Here is a 20,111-nt window from a genome sequence, read left to right on the forward strand (position 1 = left end):
ATAGAAGTAGAAGTGTCCTCTACCACCCCCCCCCCCACCACCAGTAGCACAGTAGTGTCCTCTGCCCCCCATAGCAGTGTCCTCCACACCCCCCCAGTAGTGTCCTCTGCCCCCCGTAGCAGTGTCTTCCCCCCCCAGTAGTGTCTTCTGCCCCCCGTAGCAGTGTCTTCCTCTGCCCCCCATAGAACTGTAGCAGTGTCTCCCCCCCAGTAGTATCCTCTGACCCCCCCGTAGTGCTGTTTTCTCTGACCCCCCGTAGTGTCCCCCCCCCCCAAATAAGTGTTCTCTGTCCCCCACAAGTAGAGACATTGTGTGTGGGTAGCTCTTTCCTACCTTACGTCAGCTGTACATCAGAGCAGAGTTAAAGGCAGGCCAGTGTTGGATGGAGGGCGGGAGCTGCCAGAGTTGACTTTTCATGTTTTTTTTTTTCATGGTAACAAGCTGACGATTTGTTGCTAAGACCGTCTAGCAACCAATCACCTGCTGGTTAACTTGCAAAGGCAACTAAAGCAGTTCCGGTGCTCCCGCCCTCCATCCAGCACTGTTTTTCCTCTCAGTCTGCTCTGCTAGAAAAAAAGAAAAGTGGAGGAGACTGGGGGAAGCCGTAGGGGAATTGGCACAGCCCTGTGCCCAATCTACCTATTGGTTTTCTGCGATCGACGGGTAGTTTGCGATCAACGGGTTTCCTAACCCCAGGTGTAGAGCCTGGAGGAAGACAGCTTCAGTTGTCCCGGCCTCCACATATGGAGATGTGGTGAGTGATGGATGAGTGGGAAGTTATAAGAAGGAACCTTTCCATGTTGTCCATCCTTTGAAGATAAAGACTAAGACACCACTAGAAATTGGTTTGAACACGACACCCAAACATTTCCCATCACAGCTCCCACTCCACTTGGAGTCATCGCATCCTATGATGCACACTGACACTCTGATGACCCCTCCCCCCCACAGCCATGTAGAGATCACAACAAAGTGAAAATGACCATTTCAGAAACAAAACAGACAAAGGGATAATGATTTCCCGAGCCCAAGAAACGACAGTACAGAGTCAGGCAGTACTGAGCGTAACATCAACCCTCATAATAACCCCCATATATCCTCATCCTAATGTTCTACAACCAATACAGTCCACATAATTCTCCTCTATCCGTCTACAGAGGAACCCGCATAGATCACATGACCACATCACTGAGGATGGAGGAGGACCGGAGTCACATGACTGAGAAGATACTAAACCTCACCCTGGAGATCTTCTACCTGCTGACCGGTGAGGTGAGGAGGATTCTGGGAGGTCACATGACATCACTCTTATCTCTATTAATAAAACACAGACTTGACCAGAGAGGTGAGGAGGATGCTGGGAGGTCACATGACATCACTCTTATCTCTATTAATAAAACACAGACCTGACCGGAGAGGTGAGGAGGATTCTGGGAGGTCACATGACATCACTCTTATCTCTATTAATAAAACACAGACCTGACCGGAGAGGTGAGGAGGATTCTGGGAGGTCACATGACATCACTCTTATCTCTATTAATAAAACACAGACCTGACTGGAGAGGTGAGGAGGATTCTGGGAGGTCACATGACATCACTCGTATCTCTATTAATAAAACACAGACCTGACCGGAGAGGTGAGGAGGATTCTGGGAGGTCACATAACATCACTCTTATCTCTATTAATAAAACACAGACCTGACCGGAGAGGTGAGGAGGATTCTGGGAGGTCATATGACATCACTCTTATCTCTATTAACCACTTACAGACCGGACCATTTTGCTGGCCAAAGACCAGACCACTTTTTGCGAATTCAGCATTGCGTCACTTTAACTGGCAATTGCGCGGTCGCGCGATGTGGCTCCTAAACAAAATTGACGTCCTTTTTTCCCCCACAAATAGAGCTTTCTGTTGGTGGTATTTGATCACCTCTGCGTTTTTTTTTTTTTTTGCGCTATAAACAAAAATAGAGCAACAATTTTGAAAAAAACGCATTATTTTTTACTTTTTGTTATAATAAATATCCCCCAAAAATATATATAAAAAATCATTTTTTTTCCCTCAGTTTAGGCCGATGCGTATTCTTCTACATATTTTTGGTTAAAAAAAAATCGCAATAAGCGATTATTGATTGGTTTACGCAAAAGTTATAACGTTTATAAAATAGGGGATAGTTTTATGGCATTTTTATTAATAATTTTTTTTTTTACTAGTAATGGCGGCGATCAGCGATTTTTATTGTGACTGCGACATTATGGCGGACACATCAGACATTTTTGACACATTTTTGGGACCATTGTCATTTATACAGCAATCAGTGCTATACAAATGCAGTGATCCCTATGTAAATGACACTGCCAGTGAAGGGGTTAACCAGTGGGTGGCAGTGTTAAGTGTTCCTAGAGGCGTGTCACTAACTGTGGGGGGCTGGGCTTTGTGTTAGTGAACACTGATCTCTGCTCCAATCACATGGAGCAGAGATCAGCGTCACTTGTTGCTAGGCAGGACGGGGGAGATGCTGTTTACAACAGCATCTCCTAGTTTAGCCGCCCCGTGAGACGATTGCGGGTATCACCGCGGCGATCGAGTCCGCGGGACCCGCGACCGGACTCACAGGGGGTCCCGACCGGCGCGCCCGTGATGGAAGGGCGGCATTTAAAATTGGACGTACCTGTACGCCAATATGCATGCCCGTGCCGTTCTGCCGACGTACATCGGCGTGCGCTGGTCGGGAACTGGTTAATAAAACACAGACCTGAACGGAGAGGTGAGGAGGATTCTGGGAGGTCACATGACATCACTCTTATCTCTATTAATAAAACACAGACCTGACCGGAGAGGTGAGGAGGATTCTGGGAGGTCACATGACATCACTCTTCTCTCTATTAATAAAACACAGACCTGACCGGAGAGGTGAGGAGGATTCTGGGATTCTAACAAGATATTCTTATTGGTTCCTCAAAACAGAGATTTCCTCTGGTGAAGTCCGGTGATCATATGACCATCACAGTGCCTCCATGTGACTCCCTAAAACCTGAGAGACACAACATGGAGAAGATTCTAGAAGTCACCAAGAAGATAATGGAGCTGCTGTCAGGAGAGGTGAGGAGGATTCTGGGAATTCTGGGAGATTATCCAGTAACAGACAAGGGATGTGTCTGGATGGTGACTGTATCATTGTGTGTGTCAGGTTCCTATAAGGTGTCAGGATGTCACTGTCTATTTCTCCATGGAGGAGTGGGAGTATTTAGAAGGACACAAGGATCTCTACAAGGACGTCATGATGGACAATCAGCCGCCCCTCACATCACCGGGTAAGAGGAGACTTTATTGTAAAGGAGAGAGCAGTACGGAGGCTCCACCTAGATCCCCCATCATCTGATAAACACATAGAAACAATGTATTCAGTCAGTGTGTGTGTTTCCTACAGATGGATCCAGTAATGGGAACCCACCAGAGAGATGTCCCCGTCCTCTGTATTCCCGGGATTCCACACAGGAAGATCTCACCATCCCCCACCATCATCAGGTAGGTGGAGTTGAGGGTCGGGAACATAAAGTGATTGAACACTCTGACATGTGGAGATGATGTTTGGACTCTACAAGATGATATTTTCTATGTGATCTCACATCATAAATACTTCTATGTTACAGATGTTATTTTCTGCCATTCTGTTGGTTTAGGGTGAAGATCTGATGAACATGAAAGTTGAAGGTGAAGTAGAAGAGACGTATGTGAGGGATGATCAGCAATATACGGAGGAGGCTGGAATGACGAGGACATTCATAGAGGAGGACACTCCTACAGAGATCAGCACAGGTGACCCATCATATATTCTTCTCTTATCTCTGCTCTGTTACTGCTCACTGATTGGTCCAGAGTAGGGTGTAAAGGTGAGAGATATCAGCCAACATAGGGAGTCCATGGAGAACATCTCCTCACTCATATGTACCTGATCCAGATGGGATCTTGATGGAAGTGAACGAACCCTCTCATATCTATTGATGATGTTTTTATATTTTTTCCAGGACACGCCATGGAGAAACCCTCAAAGGATCGTCTCACTTTATCTCCAGGTTGTAGAATGGAAGATGAGGACATCACAGGAGATTGTGGAGGAGAAAAGACAATGATCTCCACTATGGATGGTGGACTTCACAGTGTGGGTAGACCATGGAATCCCTCCGACTCTGAGCAACCTCGAACTGTGAGCGATGGTGCCGGAATTCAGGGGAAGAAGAAGTTTTCCTGCGCCGAGTGCGGGAAATCTTTTCAGTGGCAATATCATCTTAATGTACATCAGAGATTGCACACAGGGCAGAAGCTTCATTCCTGTCCCGAGTGCGGGAAATATTTTCTTTATAAGTCGGACCTGCTCACGCACCAGAAATCCCACCCGGGCGCGAAGCCGTTTTCCTGTCCTGAGTGCGGGAAATGTTTTTCGCTGAAGTCTGAACTTGATGAACATCAGATGTCGCACACAGGGGGGAAGCAATATTCCTGTCCTAAGTGCGGGAAGCGTTTTTTACATAAATCGAATCTCTCTGTGCATCAGAGGTCTCATACGACGGAAAAGCCATACTCCTGCTCGGATTGTGGGAAACGTTTTGCATTAAAATCAGATCTTGACAACCATCGGATGTCTCACACAGGGGATAGGTTATATTCCTGCCCTGAGTGTGGGAATAACTTTACATGTACGTCTCATCTGGCTAATCATCAGAGGTCTCATATCGAGGAGAGGCCGTATTTCTGCTCCGAGTGCGGGAAACGTTTTTCACGCAAATGTCATCTCTCCGATCATCTGAGGTCTCACATGGGGGAAAGGCCACACGCCTGCTCTGAGTGCGGTAAAAGTTTTGTGAAAAAATCTTACCTCTCTTTGCATCAGAGGTTGCACACAGGGGAGAAGCCCTATTCCTGTCCGGAGTGCGGGAAATGTTTTGCGCGTAATTCCCAACTCACTGTGCATCTGAGGTCTCACACTGAGGAGAAGCCGTATTCCTGCTCCCAGTGTGGGAAGTGTTATAAACACAAACAACAACTTGTGAAACATGAAAGCTCTCACGCAGGGGAGAAGCCACATTCCTTACCCAAGTGAGAATTCTTTATTTTATGTCTAAATCTCATCTCTGTATGTATGGGTGAGAAGTCGTACAGTGTGGGAGTTGTTGGCAACGAAAATCAATTTATTGATCAAAGATACCAGATAGGAGCAACGCGTTTCGGCGGAAATGGCTCCCTCTTCCTCAGGGCTGCAATATGAAAAGGACCTGAATGAACATTTAGAACAATGTAATGAGACATTTTGGTTACTAAAGAGAAAAAATTTGTTAGAGACAAGGTGGCCTTCCAGGAAAATAAAGCGTACTTTTGGAATGATACGCACGTTAGAACTAGACCTGATTATAAGAACAGGCCAATGGATAAAGGAACAAAGTTTATCAGATGTTTCCTCTATATCTTCTCTTTCCATTTTCTCTAGACCAGTGATGGCCAACCTTGGCTCCTCAGATGTTTTGAAACTACATTTCCCATGATGCTCAGGCACTTTGCAGTGTAGTTGAGCATCTTGGAAAATGAAGTTCCAAAACATCTGGGGTGCCAAGGTTCGCCATCACTGGTCTAGAGGACCTTCTAGATTTAACGAAAAGGAAGTCACCAGGCGGAGCAACGAAAATTCCAACAAAATAAAAAACGTATTTTGGAGAAACCTTCCAGCAATAGCACAGGCAAAAGTGCTCACCCGGTGTTGGGTAACTCTTCGTACACACGAAAAATGTCCAATCGGACCGAGTTGTCGGATAATCCGACCGTGTTGGGGACTCCATCGGACTGTTTCTGTCGGAATATCCGACCGACAAAGTTTTAGAGCTGGGCTATAAAATTTTCCGACAACATGATCCGATAGGACTTTGTCCGATCATTTGTAGAGAATTCCGATAGGACAAAGTGCCACACATGCTCAGATCAAATTCCTACACCAAAGTTATTGGCTACTAGCCTGAACGTAGTCCCGTCGTAACGAAATAACGTCATCACGTTCTGAACGATCGGATTTTCCGACAACTTTGTCCGACCATGTGTATGCAACAGTTTCGGACAAAATCCGTCGGACAAAATCCGACGGATTTGGTTGTCGGAATGTCCGACCGTGTGTACAAGGGCTTCTGGTGGTTTGGCTTCTCTGCACTCTACCTCTATAGTTCCCTCGGTCACTAATACCACTGCACCTCTTTTTGCACCACCTATATTTACTGCACTCTGTAACAGAGTGCCCCACCCCCTCAACTCTATCATGATTGGATCCTTCTGGCTCTAATACTGAATTGAGTTTAGATCGTAATGCTCAGATGGACCCTACTATCAGGGGCGGACTGACCATTGGGCCACTCAGGCACTGCCCGAGGGCCCCATGCCACTAGGGGGCCCCATCAGGGTTGCCAGCCTCAGTAAAACCAGGGACAGTATATAAAAATTTGTGTTTTTTTTTACATCTGTCTCTGAAATGTCCCTTACCGACATCCTTTTGGTCTAAAAATCCCGAGATTATATCTGCCCCACCTCTCCAGTACCTTCTCAGCCAATAGAAACATGACTGTGTGATTATATACTGTGTGTGTGTTTGTGTATACTGTGTGGCCCCATAATCTCCTATTGCCCGGGGGCCCCATGAGTTGTCAGTCCGCCCCTGCCTACTATATACCCTTCTTCTGACACTAACCTGAATATTGTATATCTATCTACATATAGTCTCACACCAATTTGAGACTGAAGTCTTAACAGGAGGTTTGAGTTTCTGCCCTAGCAATGACCTCGATAAATTCGAGGTGATAAAAGATCTTCAATTATTTGCGAGGAAAATAATCTTAAAACAACTATATTCAAAGGAGGGAGCGAACAATCCCCCTCTTGAACCCCAAGAACTCCAGGCAATTGACTCTCGTTAAATGGAAAGTTTCCCCAGGGTTTTTTTTTTAAAGCAGCAAAACATTTAAATATTGATATAAGAATATGGAGTAGATCAGAATTTCGAGATAGATTCAAATGTGCAAGGGTTCATTATAAAATACAAGCTCTGGTTCACGTTAACAAGCAACAACATAAAACATCACTCATGGCAACGAGGCCCCCAGGAGAACATAATTTGCCAATTGCATTTACAGCATTAATATCCACATAGTTACATAGTAAGGTTGAATAAAGACACCAGTCCATCCAGTTCAACCTGAGTGAGTGTCTACAGTTGTCCCTATCCCTGTACATCGCACACTTACATCGGTCCATACCCTCAAGGAGCCCCCAATCCAACGTCATATACTCGGGCCAATTTTGGACAGAAGCCAATTAACCTACTGGCATGTCTTTGGAGTGTGGGAGGAAACCGGTGTACCCGGAGAAAACCCACACAGGCGCATGGAGAACATGCAAACTCCCGGCAGGTAGTGTCATGGTTGGGATTCAAACCAGCGACCCTTTTTACTGCTAGGCGAGAGTGCTAACCACTACACCACTGTGTGGTCCCAAATGAATACCTCAATGCATTTCGACCCATTCTGGCCTTCTTCAGGGGGATTTAGATTCTAGGAAAATTTCCCTAGAATCTCAATCCCCCTGAAGACCAGAATCCCCCTGAATTTCCCTAGATTCTAGGGAAATTTCCCTAGAATCTCAATCCCCCTGAAGAAGACCAGAATCCCCCTGAATTTCCCTAGATTATAGGGAAATACCCCTAGAATCTAAATCCCCTTGAAGAAGACCAGAATCCCCCTGAATTTCCCTAGGTTCCTGGGAAATTTCCCTAGAATCTAAATCCCCTTGAAGAAGACCAGAATCCCCCTGAATTTTCCTAGATTTTAGGGAAATTTCCCTAGAATCTAAATCCCCCTGAAGAAGACCAGAATGGGTCAAAATGCATTGGGTTATTCATGTGGATATTAATGTTGTAAATGCCATTGGAAAATGATGTTCTCCTGGGGGCCTCTTTGCCATGAGTGATGTTTTATGTTGTTGCTTGTTGACGTGAACCAGAATTTGTATTTTATAATAAACCCTTGCACATTTGAATCTATCTTGATTTTATGATCTATTTCATATCCTTATATCAATTTTTAAATGTTTTGCTGCTAAAAAAAAACCCTGGGGAAACTTTTAATTTTTTGAACTTTTATGGGTTGTGCAGCCCTGGGTACTCTCGATCCCCCTGACCTCATTGATCGAATTGACTTGGAGCATCTGCTTCAATGTCCAGATCAACTGGTTAAAAATCCACATCCTTCTTGACCTGTGAATAAGAAAACATCTGACAAATTCCCAGCACTCAATTTTAATTCTAACATTATGGCTTTCGTCAAACTAACCTGTAGTGAGATCAAAAAATTGAATGTGCAACATAGGAATCCCGATCTTTCTTTTAGTGAATGGAATGCTCTTCGCATTCTCCACAATCACGGGGGAAGCCCTCAAACCAAGGGGGGAATATCGTGATTATGGATAATCAAAAATACAACGTCATGTGTGATAGAATCCTTAAAAACAAAGAATGGTATTGTCATAGTTTGACCACTAAGATTGTGACTTTTCAAAAGGAAATTCTATCAATTAGTAGATGAGGCGTATGCAAATAATACGATTTCCAAAAATGATTGGGATTTCATTCACACGGACTTCCCACACACCCCTACCTTTTACTCTTTGCCCAAAATCCATAAAAGTCTTCAACGTCCCACAGGTAGACCGATTATTTCAGGGAACGGTTCACTCGCGGAGAATTTGAGTAGATTTGTTGACGGTTATCTCCGTCCACATGTACTCAATCTACATACGGGACACAATTCACTTGTTACAAATCATAGATGGATTGTATGTCCCCCTCCCCCCGGTATGTTGGTTACTATCCATGTCGAGGCATTATATAACTCTGTTCCTCACGAGAAAGGTTTTGCATGTATAAAACGCATTATCACACAAACCAGTAAAGATTATCGCATTTTGAATCAATTTGTCATTTTTTAATGCAAATTTCATTTTACAACACTATTACTTCTCATTCAACGGGTCCCACTACCTCCTGGTACAGGGTGAAGCGATGGGGACTTGTTGTGCTCCATCCTACGCCAATCTGTACCTTGGGGAGTGGAAACGTATGTTTAATGTATCTGAGGGCATGTTCTTATTTCACAACTGTATACCATTTTGGCACAGATATATAGACGGCATTTTTTTAGTCTGGTATGGCTATTCCGAATTGCTTTGTTCTTTTTTTAAGTCCATCAACGACAATATGCACACAAAACCCGATACCTTTTTACCCAACGGTGAGAAATACCAATCTGTACCTCGGGGAGAGGGAACGTATCTTTAGTGTATCTGAGAGCATGTCCTTATTTCACAACTGTATACCATTTTGGCACAGATATATAGACGACATTTTTTTAGTCTGGTATGGCTATTCCGAATTGCTTTGTTCTTTTTTTCAGTCCATCAACGACAATATGCACACGAAACCCGATACCTTTTTACCCAACGGTGAGAAATACCAATCTGTACCTCGGGGAGAGGGGACGTATCTTTAGTGTATCTGAGAGCATGTCCTTATTTCACAACTGTATACCATTTTGGCACAGATATATAGACGACATTTTTTTAGTCTGGTATGGCTATTCCGAATTGCTTTGTTCTTTTTTTCAGTCCATCAACGACAATATGCACACGAAACCCGATACCTTTTTACCCAACGGTGAGAAATACCAATCTGTACCTCGGGGAGAGGGAACGTATCTTTAGTGTATCTGACAGCATGTCCTTATTTCACAACTGTATACCATTTTGGAACAGATATATAGATGACATTTTTTTAGTCTGGAATGGCTATTCCGAATTGCTTTGTTTTCTTTTCAGTCCATCAACGACAATACTTTCAGTTTACGTTTCACCGTGAACCATGACAATGACTCCATCACTTTCCTTGATGTCCAGATACACAATGATAGTGATGGCCTCATAACCAACAAATAGTCTTTTTTCGTAAACCCACGGCTGGAAACTGTATCTTACATGCCGATAGTTTCCACCGCAGACCTTTAATTACATCGATACCCTATAGCCAATGCCTGAGAATCAGGCAAAATTGCCTACATTGTCTTCAAAAAAGAGGCAGATGCCCTAAAAACCAGACTTCTGGAACGTGGGTATTCCCACACCTGCCTCAAGAGGTCATTCAGGTGAGCATGTGCCAATACCCGTCACGATCTTCTTTATAACAAAACCGCTATACCAAAAAACCACTGGTCCAATTCGGATCATCACTAGGTTCTCTAACCAACATAAAGAAATCAGAAGGATCGTGAACAAATACTGGCACATGCTCACTATGGACCCCATTGCTGGTGCCTTTGTTCCCCCTATTCCAGCTTTTACCTTTTAGGAAGGCCCGTTCCATCAAAGACAACCTGGTGTCTAGTCAGTTCAAAGGCCCCTCGGGTAGAGATCCGTGTAAGAGAATAGGGTATATTTACCTGTGGAGGCTGTAATTACTGCAGGTACATGCACACGAAACCCGATACCTTTTTACCCAACGGTGAGAAATACCATCCAAAACATTATGCCAACTGCAAAACAGAGGGTGTAGTATATCTGTTTCTTTGTGAAGAAGCAAGAATAAAACAATTTTATTTTTTTAAATAACATTTTTATTTATTTATCCCCTTTTTTCTACAGTCCTAATATTTTTTTTTCTTTTATGTGTATTTTTTTATTTTTTATTTTTTCAGTTTTTTTATTATTCTATAGCATTGCATTAACACAATTATTTTAATTGTTAATTAACTTTACCTTTTCATTGTAATCAGAAATATAACTTTAGTGTTAATAAACTATGGACAAATACATTTTTTAAATTTGCTTTGTCTACAAAACTGGTCAAAATAGAAAAGGTGTATTTTTTTTTTGTTTTGCTTTTTGCCTGTACATTGTATAGACCAGAGGTCTCCAAACTTTCTAAAAAAAGGGCTAGTTTACTGTCCTTCAGACTATAGCGGGGGCCAGACTGTGGCCAGTGGCCACTGTGTGTAGAAAAGGTCCGATGTCAGTGGGAAAATTGTGAAAAGTGAGCCCAATTGTTGGTATTATTGGGAGGAACTTTGAACTCTTTGCTCCTCCCATGAACTTCCTGATTTCAGCCATGTCTCTGCTTGTCCTTTTTTTTTACCAGATTATTGTGCTCTCTCCAGCTGATATCTTGTCCATCTGCGTACCTGCAGCTGTCCGTTTCTCCATTAGCATTCGTTACTGACCTTATCTTGTCGAGATACAAGCTGTATCTCGACTATACTTCCACTTGAACCCAACCTGCAACCACTTGTTACCAACCTTTGGCTTGTTTACTGAATATACTTCTTCTTGATCCCAACCTGCTATATCTGCTACTGGCCCCCGGCTTGCTCACCTCCTGGTAGGGTGATCCTGAGGACTGTGACCTGGTACTAAAACGGAGCAAAACCCATCGCCACCATCAGGAGCTCTGGTGAAGACCAGTTAGTGCTTAGATTTACTCAGGTGAGTTTTGTGTCGTCCACCAGGGTTTGTGTACTTATCCAGCCTTTATAGTGACTGATAATAATTCACATCTCAGCAGTCCCCCAAACTCTAAAGAGATTTCTCCACCCTTCAAGGAGTGGTGTACTCCTTGGCATAGACCCTCTGGTGTCAGGTCACCAACTCATTCTCACGCTAATGAACATGATAGAGGTCAAATGTGCATAATCCAGGTTGGTGTAATGTAGAGATGGGGGTCATTTTATGTATATTTACCACTTCCGGACCGCCGCACGCCATTATACGTCCTAAGTTTGAAGAGGGATATCTTTGTTATGTCCTAAGTTTGAAGAGGGATATCTTTGTTATGGCAGCAGCTAGCTGCCATAACCCCCGGTATCCTCTTTTTCATCCGGCGGTCCGGTTTCTGATAATAGTGCTCTCTGCGGCATATTTGCCACGAGATCACTTTTATCTGTGGTGGGAGAGGCCCCCCCACCACGCTCTGGTGCCCCCCGCCGCTTACTGGAGACATTGGCAGCAGCAGAGGTGATGGGATGTTGAGCCATGCTGGGTATGGAGATGAGTGAGGGGAAGATGCCCTCCCCCCCCCCCCACCCGTCTCCATACCATTGCTGGGCGTCACTTACGCCCTTAGTTCTTAAAGGGCCATTTTTTCTTTTTTTAATGATAACATTTTTTTTAATGATTTATATTTTTATTTTTGTGAGGTCTTTCTGACCCCAGATCTCATATTTAAGAGGACCTTTCATGCTTTTTTTTCTATTACATACATTCGATGTTTACATTCCTTATAATAGGAATAAAAGTGACACAATTATTTTTTTTAAAAGAACGGCGTAAAAAAAAAAAAAGAAAAAAAGAAAGGTAAAATAAATACGATTTTTTATTATTTTTTTTTTAAACGCACCCCGTCCCGCTGAGCTCCCGTGCAGAAAAGAACGCATACGTGAGTGGCGCCCGCATATGAACACGGTGTTCAAACCACATGTGTGAGGTATTGCCGCAAACGGTAGAGCGAGAGCAATAATTCTATCCCTAGACCTCCTCTGTAACTCAAAACATGCAACCTGTAGAATTTTTTAAACGTCGCCTATGGAGATTTTTATGGGTAAGAGTTTGTCTCCATTATACGAGCGGACGCCATTTTGAAGCGTGACATGTTGGCTATCAATTTACTCTGCGTTACATTATCTTTCACAATATTAAAAAAAATTGGGCTGACTTTACTGTTTTTTTTATATTAAAAAAGTGTGTTTTTTCCCAAAAAAAGTGCGTTTGTAAGACCGCTGCGCAAATAGGGTGTGACAGAAAGTATTGCAACTACCGCCATTTTATTTTCTAGGGTGTTAGAAAAAAATGTATAATGTTTAGGGGTTCTAAGTCATTTCCTAGCAAAAAAAAAACTGTATTTATCTTGTAAACAACAAATCTCAAAAAGAGGCTCGGTCCTTATGTGGTTAACTTATTGTGCATCATACTACAACGAGGGTATCAGGATGTTTTCTAGAGCTTGGTAAAAAAAAATACATAAGAAGAGGGATCTCCCCCATTATTGGGTGGTCTTTACAATAAGTCCCTGGTATAAGTAAACTCATAACATAGACTAGGCAGTAATATATTATATATATATATATATATATATATATATATATATATATATATATATATATATATTTCTATCCCCCTTGGTGGGAGTGGAGATGACCCCATCTATAAGTACATACACACACACAGCACAAGGCCGTATTCACACTATGAGACGTTTCTCGGGGGCTGCAGTTCCTCTGAGCTCCACAAGGTGGCGATCTCACTACAATCCAGACAGGAAATCTCTCTGGAAGATGGGAAGTGATGTCAGGTACAAACAGGAAGGTCCGGGTGTGAGGCGAGTCGGGCGAATGGAGAAATTGCTGAAACTGGCAGCAAAGGAGGTAACAAAATGTTTTTTTTTTGGAAATTTATCTCTCGGTCTGAAAGTATTCTGTATTTTATTGGTTGGGGTGGACAGAGCCTTAAAGTTTTTATCTACAGCCAAAATACTTTTTCATTTTCGATGGAGTGTGGAAGGATTAGAACCCTCTATATCCTAGTTAGGAAAGGCAATCCTCTCTATTTTTCCTGGTGGTCATTGTCTCCGGGATCGTGATGGAACACCTAAGTTATAGTTGTCACCAAAACAGGAAGAGAGGGGAAATCTTCCACAGATAGATGCGGATAAAAAAAAAAAAGATAACTTTTTCCATTAGATACACTTGCGTTTTTCTATCTTCATTTTGGAGTTTTAATTAGGAGGGAAGAGAGAAGCATGATATTTCTAGTGACTTTTGATGGAGATAGAACAGGTCCTATTAGAGTTCTTCAATCTTAAACCGGTTAAAAATAAATAGTTACAAAACAAGACAAACATCACATGGAAAATTGTATTTCTGATCCCTCAATACAATCAAAGAGATACCGGCTTAAGAAGAAGGGCAAATAACGAGCAGTTCAGATTTAAAATGTCTCAAATTTCGGACAATAGTACAGAATCGGGCAGTGCTGAGAGTAACATCACACCCCTCAACCCCCATGCATCCCCTCCCAACACTGTACAGTACAGTCCAGGTAATTCTCTGATTTCTGTCTACAGAGAAACCCGCATAGATCACATGACCACATCACTGAGGATGGAGGAGGACTGGAGTCACATGACTGAGTACAGAGACCCGGGCAGAGCTGAAAGTAACATCAACCCTCATACTAACCACCTATATATCCTCATCCTAATATTGTACAACCAATACAGTCCAGATACATTTCTGTTATCAATTATTGGTCTACAGGAAGAACCCCAATAAGTATGGAGGAGGACCGGAGTCACATGAGTGAGAAGATACTAAACCTCACCCTGGAGATCATCTACCTGCTGACCGGAGAGGTGAGGAGGATTCTGGGAGGTCACATGACATCACTCTTATCTCTATTAATAAAACACAGACCTGACCAGAGAGGTGAGGAGGATTCTGGGAGGTCACATGACATCAGTCTTATCTCTATTAATAAAACACAGACCTGACCGGAGAGGTGAGGAGGATTCTGGGAGGTCACATGACATCACTCTCATCTCTATTAATAAAACACAGACCTGACCGGAGAGGTGAGGAGGATTCTGGGAGGTCACATGACATCACTCTCATCTCTATTAATAAAACACAGACCTGACCGGAGAGGTGAGGAGGATTCTGGGAGGTCACATGACATCAGTCTTATCTCTATTAATAAAACACAGACCTGACCGGAGAGGTGAGGAGGATTCTGGGAGGTCACATGACATCAGTCTTATCTCTATTAATAAAACACAGACCTGACCGGAGAGGTGAGGAGGATTCTGGGAGGTCACATGACATCACTCTTATCTCTATTAATAAAACACAGACCTGACCGGACAGGTGAGGAGGATTCTGGGAGGTCACATGACATCACTCTTATCTCTATTAATAAAACACAGATCTGACCGGAGAGGTGAGGAGGATTCTGGGATTCTAACATGATGTTCCTATTGGTTCCCCAATGCAGAGATTTCCTCTGAAGTCAGGTGATCATATGACCATCACAGTGCCTCCATGTGACTCCCTAAAACCTGAGAGACACAACATGGAGAAGATTCTAGAAGTCACCAAGAAGATGATGGAGCTGCTGACAGGAGAGGTGAGGAGGATTCTGGGAATTCTGGGACATTATCCAGTAACAGACAAGGGATGTGTCTGGATGGTGACTGTATCATTGTGTGTGTCAGGTTCCTATAAGGTGTCAGGATGTCACTGTCTATTTCTCCATGGAGGAGTGGGAGTATTTAGAAGGACACAAGGATCTCTACAAGGACCTCATGATGGACAATCAGCCGCCCCTCACATCACCGGGTAAGAGGAGACTTTATTGTAAAGGAGAGAGCAGTACGGAGGCTCCACCCATCCCCCATCATCTGATAAACACATAGAAACAATGTATTCAGTCAGTGTGTGTGTTTCCTACAGATGGATCCAGTAATGGGAACCCACCAGAGAGATGTCCCCGTCCTCTGTATTCCCGGCATTCCACACAGGAAGGTCACACCATCCCCCACCATCATCAGGTAGGTGGAGTTGAGGGTCGGGAACATAAAGTGATTGAACACTCTGACATGTGGAGATGATGTGTGGACTCTACAAGATGATATTTTCTATGTGATCTCACATCATAAATACTTCTATGTTACAGATGTTATTTTCTGCCATTCTGTTGGTTTAGGGTGAAGATCTGATGACCATGAAAGTTGAGGGTGAAGTAGAAGAGACGTATGTGAGGGATGATCAGCAATATACGGAGGAGGCTGGAATGACGAGGACATTCATAGAGGAGGACACTCCTACAGAGATCAGCACAGGTGACCCATCATATATTCTTCTCTTATCTCTGCTCTGTTACTGCATGCTGACTGGTCCAGAGTAGGGCGGGAGCTGAGTGATATCAGCCAATAATAGGTTGATAATGGTACTACATGTCACCAGAAGCCTAGGCCTATGGTCACTTGTTCTATGGTAAAGATGGTCTTCAAGTCTGAACTTTGACCCTCTTGTCTATCAGAGATCACATGACCCAGTGCCTAGGCTTGTGGTTGTGTGAAGAGCATGGACCTCCCAGTCCCCCATTGGTTCCTGCTCTTCTGACAAGGCTGTGTAAATGTAGAAGTGATCTGGGAGGACCAAAGAACCTTTGACTGAAGAGGGGGGAAAAGTCCCAGCTGGTTGGGACCTCCACAGAGAACATCTCCTCACTCATATCTGCCTGATCCAGATGGGATCTTGATGGAAGTGAACTAACCCTCTCATATCTATTGATGATGTTTTTATATTTTTCCAGGACACGCCATGGAGAAACCCTCAATGGATCTTCTCACTTTATCTCCAGGTTGTAGAATGGAAGATGAGGACATCACAGGAGATTGTGGAGGAGAAAAGACAATGATCTCCACTATGGATGGTGGACTTCACAGTGTGGATAGACCATGGAATCCCCCCGACTCTGAGCAACCTCGTACTGTGAGGGACGGTGCCGGAATTCAGGGGGAGAAGATATTTTCCTGTCCGGAATGTGGGGAACGTTTTAGCTCTGAATTAAGTCTTTCTGTACATCGGAGATCTCACACGGGGGAGGAGCTTCATTCCTGCTCAGAGTGCGGGGAATCTTTCCTATATAAATATCATCTTACTGTCCATCAGAGACTGCACATGGGTAAGAAGCTTCATTCCTGTCCTGAGTGCGGGAAATGTTTTCCTTATAAATCATCGCTGGTCACCCATCAGAAATCTCACGCCGGTGGGAAGCCCTATTGTTGTCCTGAGTGCGGGGAAACTTTCCTGCATAAATATCATCTTACTGTCCATCAGAGGTCACATACGGGTCAGAAAATTCATTCCTGCCCAGAGTGCGGGAAAGCTTTTCTTCATCAATCAGAACTGGTTACGCATCAGAGGTCCCATACGGGGGAGAAGTCCTATCCGTGTCCTGAGTGCGGGAAATGTTTTTCTCAGAAGTCCAACCTTTCTGCCCACCAGAGGTTGCACACGGGGGAGAAGCTTTATTCTTGCCCCGAGTGTGACCGAAGCTTTATTCATCAATCGGCACTAGTGACTCATCAGAGGTCCCACACAGGGGAGAAGCCGTATGCCTGTCCTGAGTGTGGGAAAAGTTTTGCACAGAAGTGCCATCTTTCTGAACATAAGATACGCCATACAGACAAGAAGCTGTATTCCTGCTCTGAGTGCGGGAAATGTTTTATATGTAAGACAGACCTTGCGAAACATCAGAGGTCTCACAAGGATGAGAAGCCGTATTCCTGTCCTGAGTGCGGGAAATGCTTCTCACATAAATTCCGCCTCTCTGTTCATCTGAAATCCCACACGGGCGATAAACCATATTCCTGCTCTGAGTGCGGGAAATGTTTTGTATCTAAACCTAATCTCGTTACCCATCTGAGGTCTCACACGGGGGAGAAGCCATATTGCTGTCTGGAGTGCGGGAAATGCTTCTCATGGAAAGTAGCGCTTGTCATACATCAAAGAATTCACGCAGGGGACCGTCCGTTTTCCTGCTCCGAGTGTGGGAAAAGTTTTGTGATAAAATCAGATCTTGCCAAACATCAGAGGTCTCACACAGGAGAGAAGCCGTATTCCTGCACCGAGTGCGGTAAATGTTATCAGCTGAGATCCTACCTGGTCGTCCATCAGAGGTCCCACACGGGGGAGAAGCCGTATTCCTGCACTGAGTGCGGGAAACGCTTTGTATGTAAAGCCAATCTCGCTATGCATCGGAGGTCTCACACGGGGGAGAAGCCGCACACCTGTCCTGAGTGTGGGAAATGTTATCAACGGAAATCACTACTTGCCAGACACGAAAGGTCCCACACGGGGGAGAAACCGTATTCCTGCCCTGAGTGCGGGAAATGTTTTTCCAGGAAATCCCTGGTTTCCAGACATCAGAGGACCCACACAACGCTCAAGACATAGGAGGATCTTCTAGGAAGTGTCTTCTGTGGAAGAAATATTTTGATGAGTATCATGGATGTCAGACAGGGAACACACGTGGCTGTGTCTTCCCTGTCTGGCTTGTAGTACAACCAGAAGTAACGGTTTCGCCGGCTGTTGTGGTTGGAGGTAGAAGGGAAGGTGTCACCACCAGGGGATCATCCACCTTGATATGGGAGACCACTGTGAGTAAGCTGAGGCCAGTACCAGAGTAAACTCGCCAGCCGTGGGACGTTGAAGAAGTGGGAAAACTTCAGCAAGTGCCAAGTTGGGGACCCAGTGGGACAGCAAAGGTGACGCTTGTGGAGCATCAGTGAGTGCCAAGCCAGGAACTTAGTGTGTCAGCGGGGGTGAAGCTTGAAGAGTATCTGTGAGTGCAAAAGCAGGGACCCAGCCAGGAAGCGGGGGTGGTGCTTGTGGAGTGCCAAGTCAGGGACCCAGCGAGAGAGCAGAGGTGATGCTTGTGGAGCATCAGTGAGTGCCAAGCTAGGGACCTATTGTGTCAGCAGGGGTGAAGTTTGAAGAGTATCTGTGAGTGCAAAAGCAAGGACCCAGCCAGGAAGCAGGGTGACGCTTGTGGAGTGCCAAGTTAGGGATCCAGCGGGACAGCAGAGGTGACGTTTGTGGAGCATCAGTGAGTGCCAAGCCAGGGACTTAGCGTGTCAGCGGGGATGAAGCTTGAAGAGTATCTGTGAGTGCAAAAGCAGAGACGCAGCCGGGAAGTGGGGGTGACACTTGTAAAGTGCCAAGTCAGGGACCCAGTGGGACAGCAGAGGTGACATTTGTGGAGCATCAGTGAGTGCCAAGCTAGGGACCTAATGTGTCAGCAGGGGTGAAGCTTGAAGAGTATCTGTGAGTGCAAAAGCAAGGACCCAGCCAGGAAGTGGGGGTGACGCTTGTGGAGTGCCAAGTCAGGGATCCAGCGGGACAGCAGAGGTGACGTTTGTGGAGCATCAGTGAGTCCCAAGCCAGGGACCTAACGTGTCAGCGGGGGTGAAGCTTGAAGAGTATCTGTGAGTGCCAAGCCAAGGACCCAGCAGGAAAGCGGGGGTGACGCTTGAGGAAGATACTGAGTGCTAACAGTGGAAGAGCTCAGGGGATCCAGTGGCTATTGGATCTGAAGTCTAGTGAGAGAGACTGGGAGCTCATTGAGTGAAGACCCACAATGAGTGAGGGTTGGCTAAGGAGAACTGTTTGTGTTGCAAATAGTTGAATACCCTTACCGTTAGTAACAGCTACAAGATTGTTGCCATAGAAGACGGCGTCAGATTATGACGAAACGCGCGTAGGGAGGTTGACGTGCTGACATCATTAAGCTGTACTCAGTGGACGGGTGTTTACTAGCTGACCGGCTGTGTTTTATGATCGTTTTTAATCTTCATCTCTGTAAGTGCAATTTTTTAAACCTATTAAATCCTTCTGGTACATTTTACACTATGGAGAATTTCTTTACATTTCTGGGTAACGCCTGACCTCTTCCCTTGGTGGTTGATGCTCGAGTCTCCCTGGCTGTCTGGTGCTTAGGCCAAGTTCCTTCCCAGAAATAGAAAAAAGAAAGAACTGCGCTAACCACAAATACCCAAATGTGAGTAGGGTATGTATATGTGCCAGACCCACGATATGGGTCTTAGTGTCTTAATATCTCCAAGACCACCTCCAAAGTATAATGAAAACCATATACAAATAAGTGCAATTTAAATGCAAAAAACAAAACATAAATACGTGTCAAGAGTGTGAGTTCCCCAAACACAGTATGAGTAAATCAAACTCAGTGCATGTACCTCTAAAAATAAAAATTAAAAAATAGAATAGAATATGAAAAATTTTTTGCAATCTTTTTACATAAGTGAAATACCAAGAAAAAAATTATATTTAGAGACACCCTATATAATGTCCATATAGTTGTATGTCAAAAAAAGATAATAATAAAATGTCCATATAGTAAACAAACACCAGTGAAATAAAGCTTCAAGTGGAGTGCAGCAGTGAAGGACAAACTTCAAACAGCT

General features: G+C 44.2%; 1 protein-coding gene across 1 annotated transcript; it reads left to right on the forward strand.

The window, feature by feature from the left end:
* The first annotated feature begins 545 nt into the window (after positions 1-545).
* LOC143955494 (uncharacterized) lies at positions 546-19,534 on the forward strand. The gene is made up of 9 exons (XM_077465532.1): positions 546-1,272; positions 2,969-3,103; positions 3,192-3,315; positions 3,432-3,529; positions 3,685-3,820; positions 4,030-5,100; positions 13,340-13,491; positions 15,827-15,962; positions 16,439-19,534. The coding sequence occupies exons 1-9, from the start codon at positions 1,108-1,110 to the stop codon at positions 18,082-18,084; spliced, it is 3,663 nt and encodes a 1,220-aa protein (XP_077321658.1). The 5' UTR covers positions 546-1,107; the 3' UTR covers positions 18,085-19,534.
* The last annotated feature ends 577 nt before the right edge of the window (positions 19,535-20,111 follow it).

The sequence above is a fragment of the Lithobates pipiens genome, unplaced genomic scaffold (assembly GCF_037356315.1).
Source record: "Lithobates pipiens isolate NorthernLeopardFrog02 unplaced genomic scaffold, aLitPip1_a1.2 Scaffold_35, whole genome shotgun sequence".
In the NCBI taxonomy this organism is placed as follows: Eukaryota; Metazoa; Chordata; class Amphibia; order Anura; family Ranidae; genus Lithobates; species Lithobates pipiens.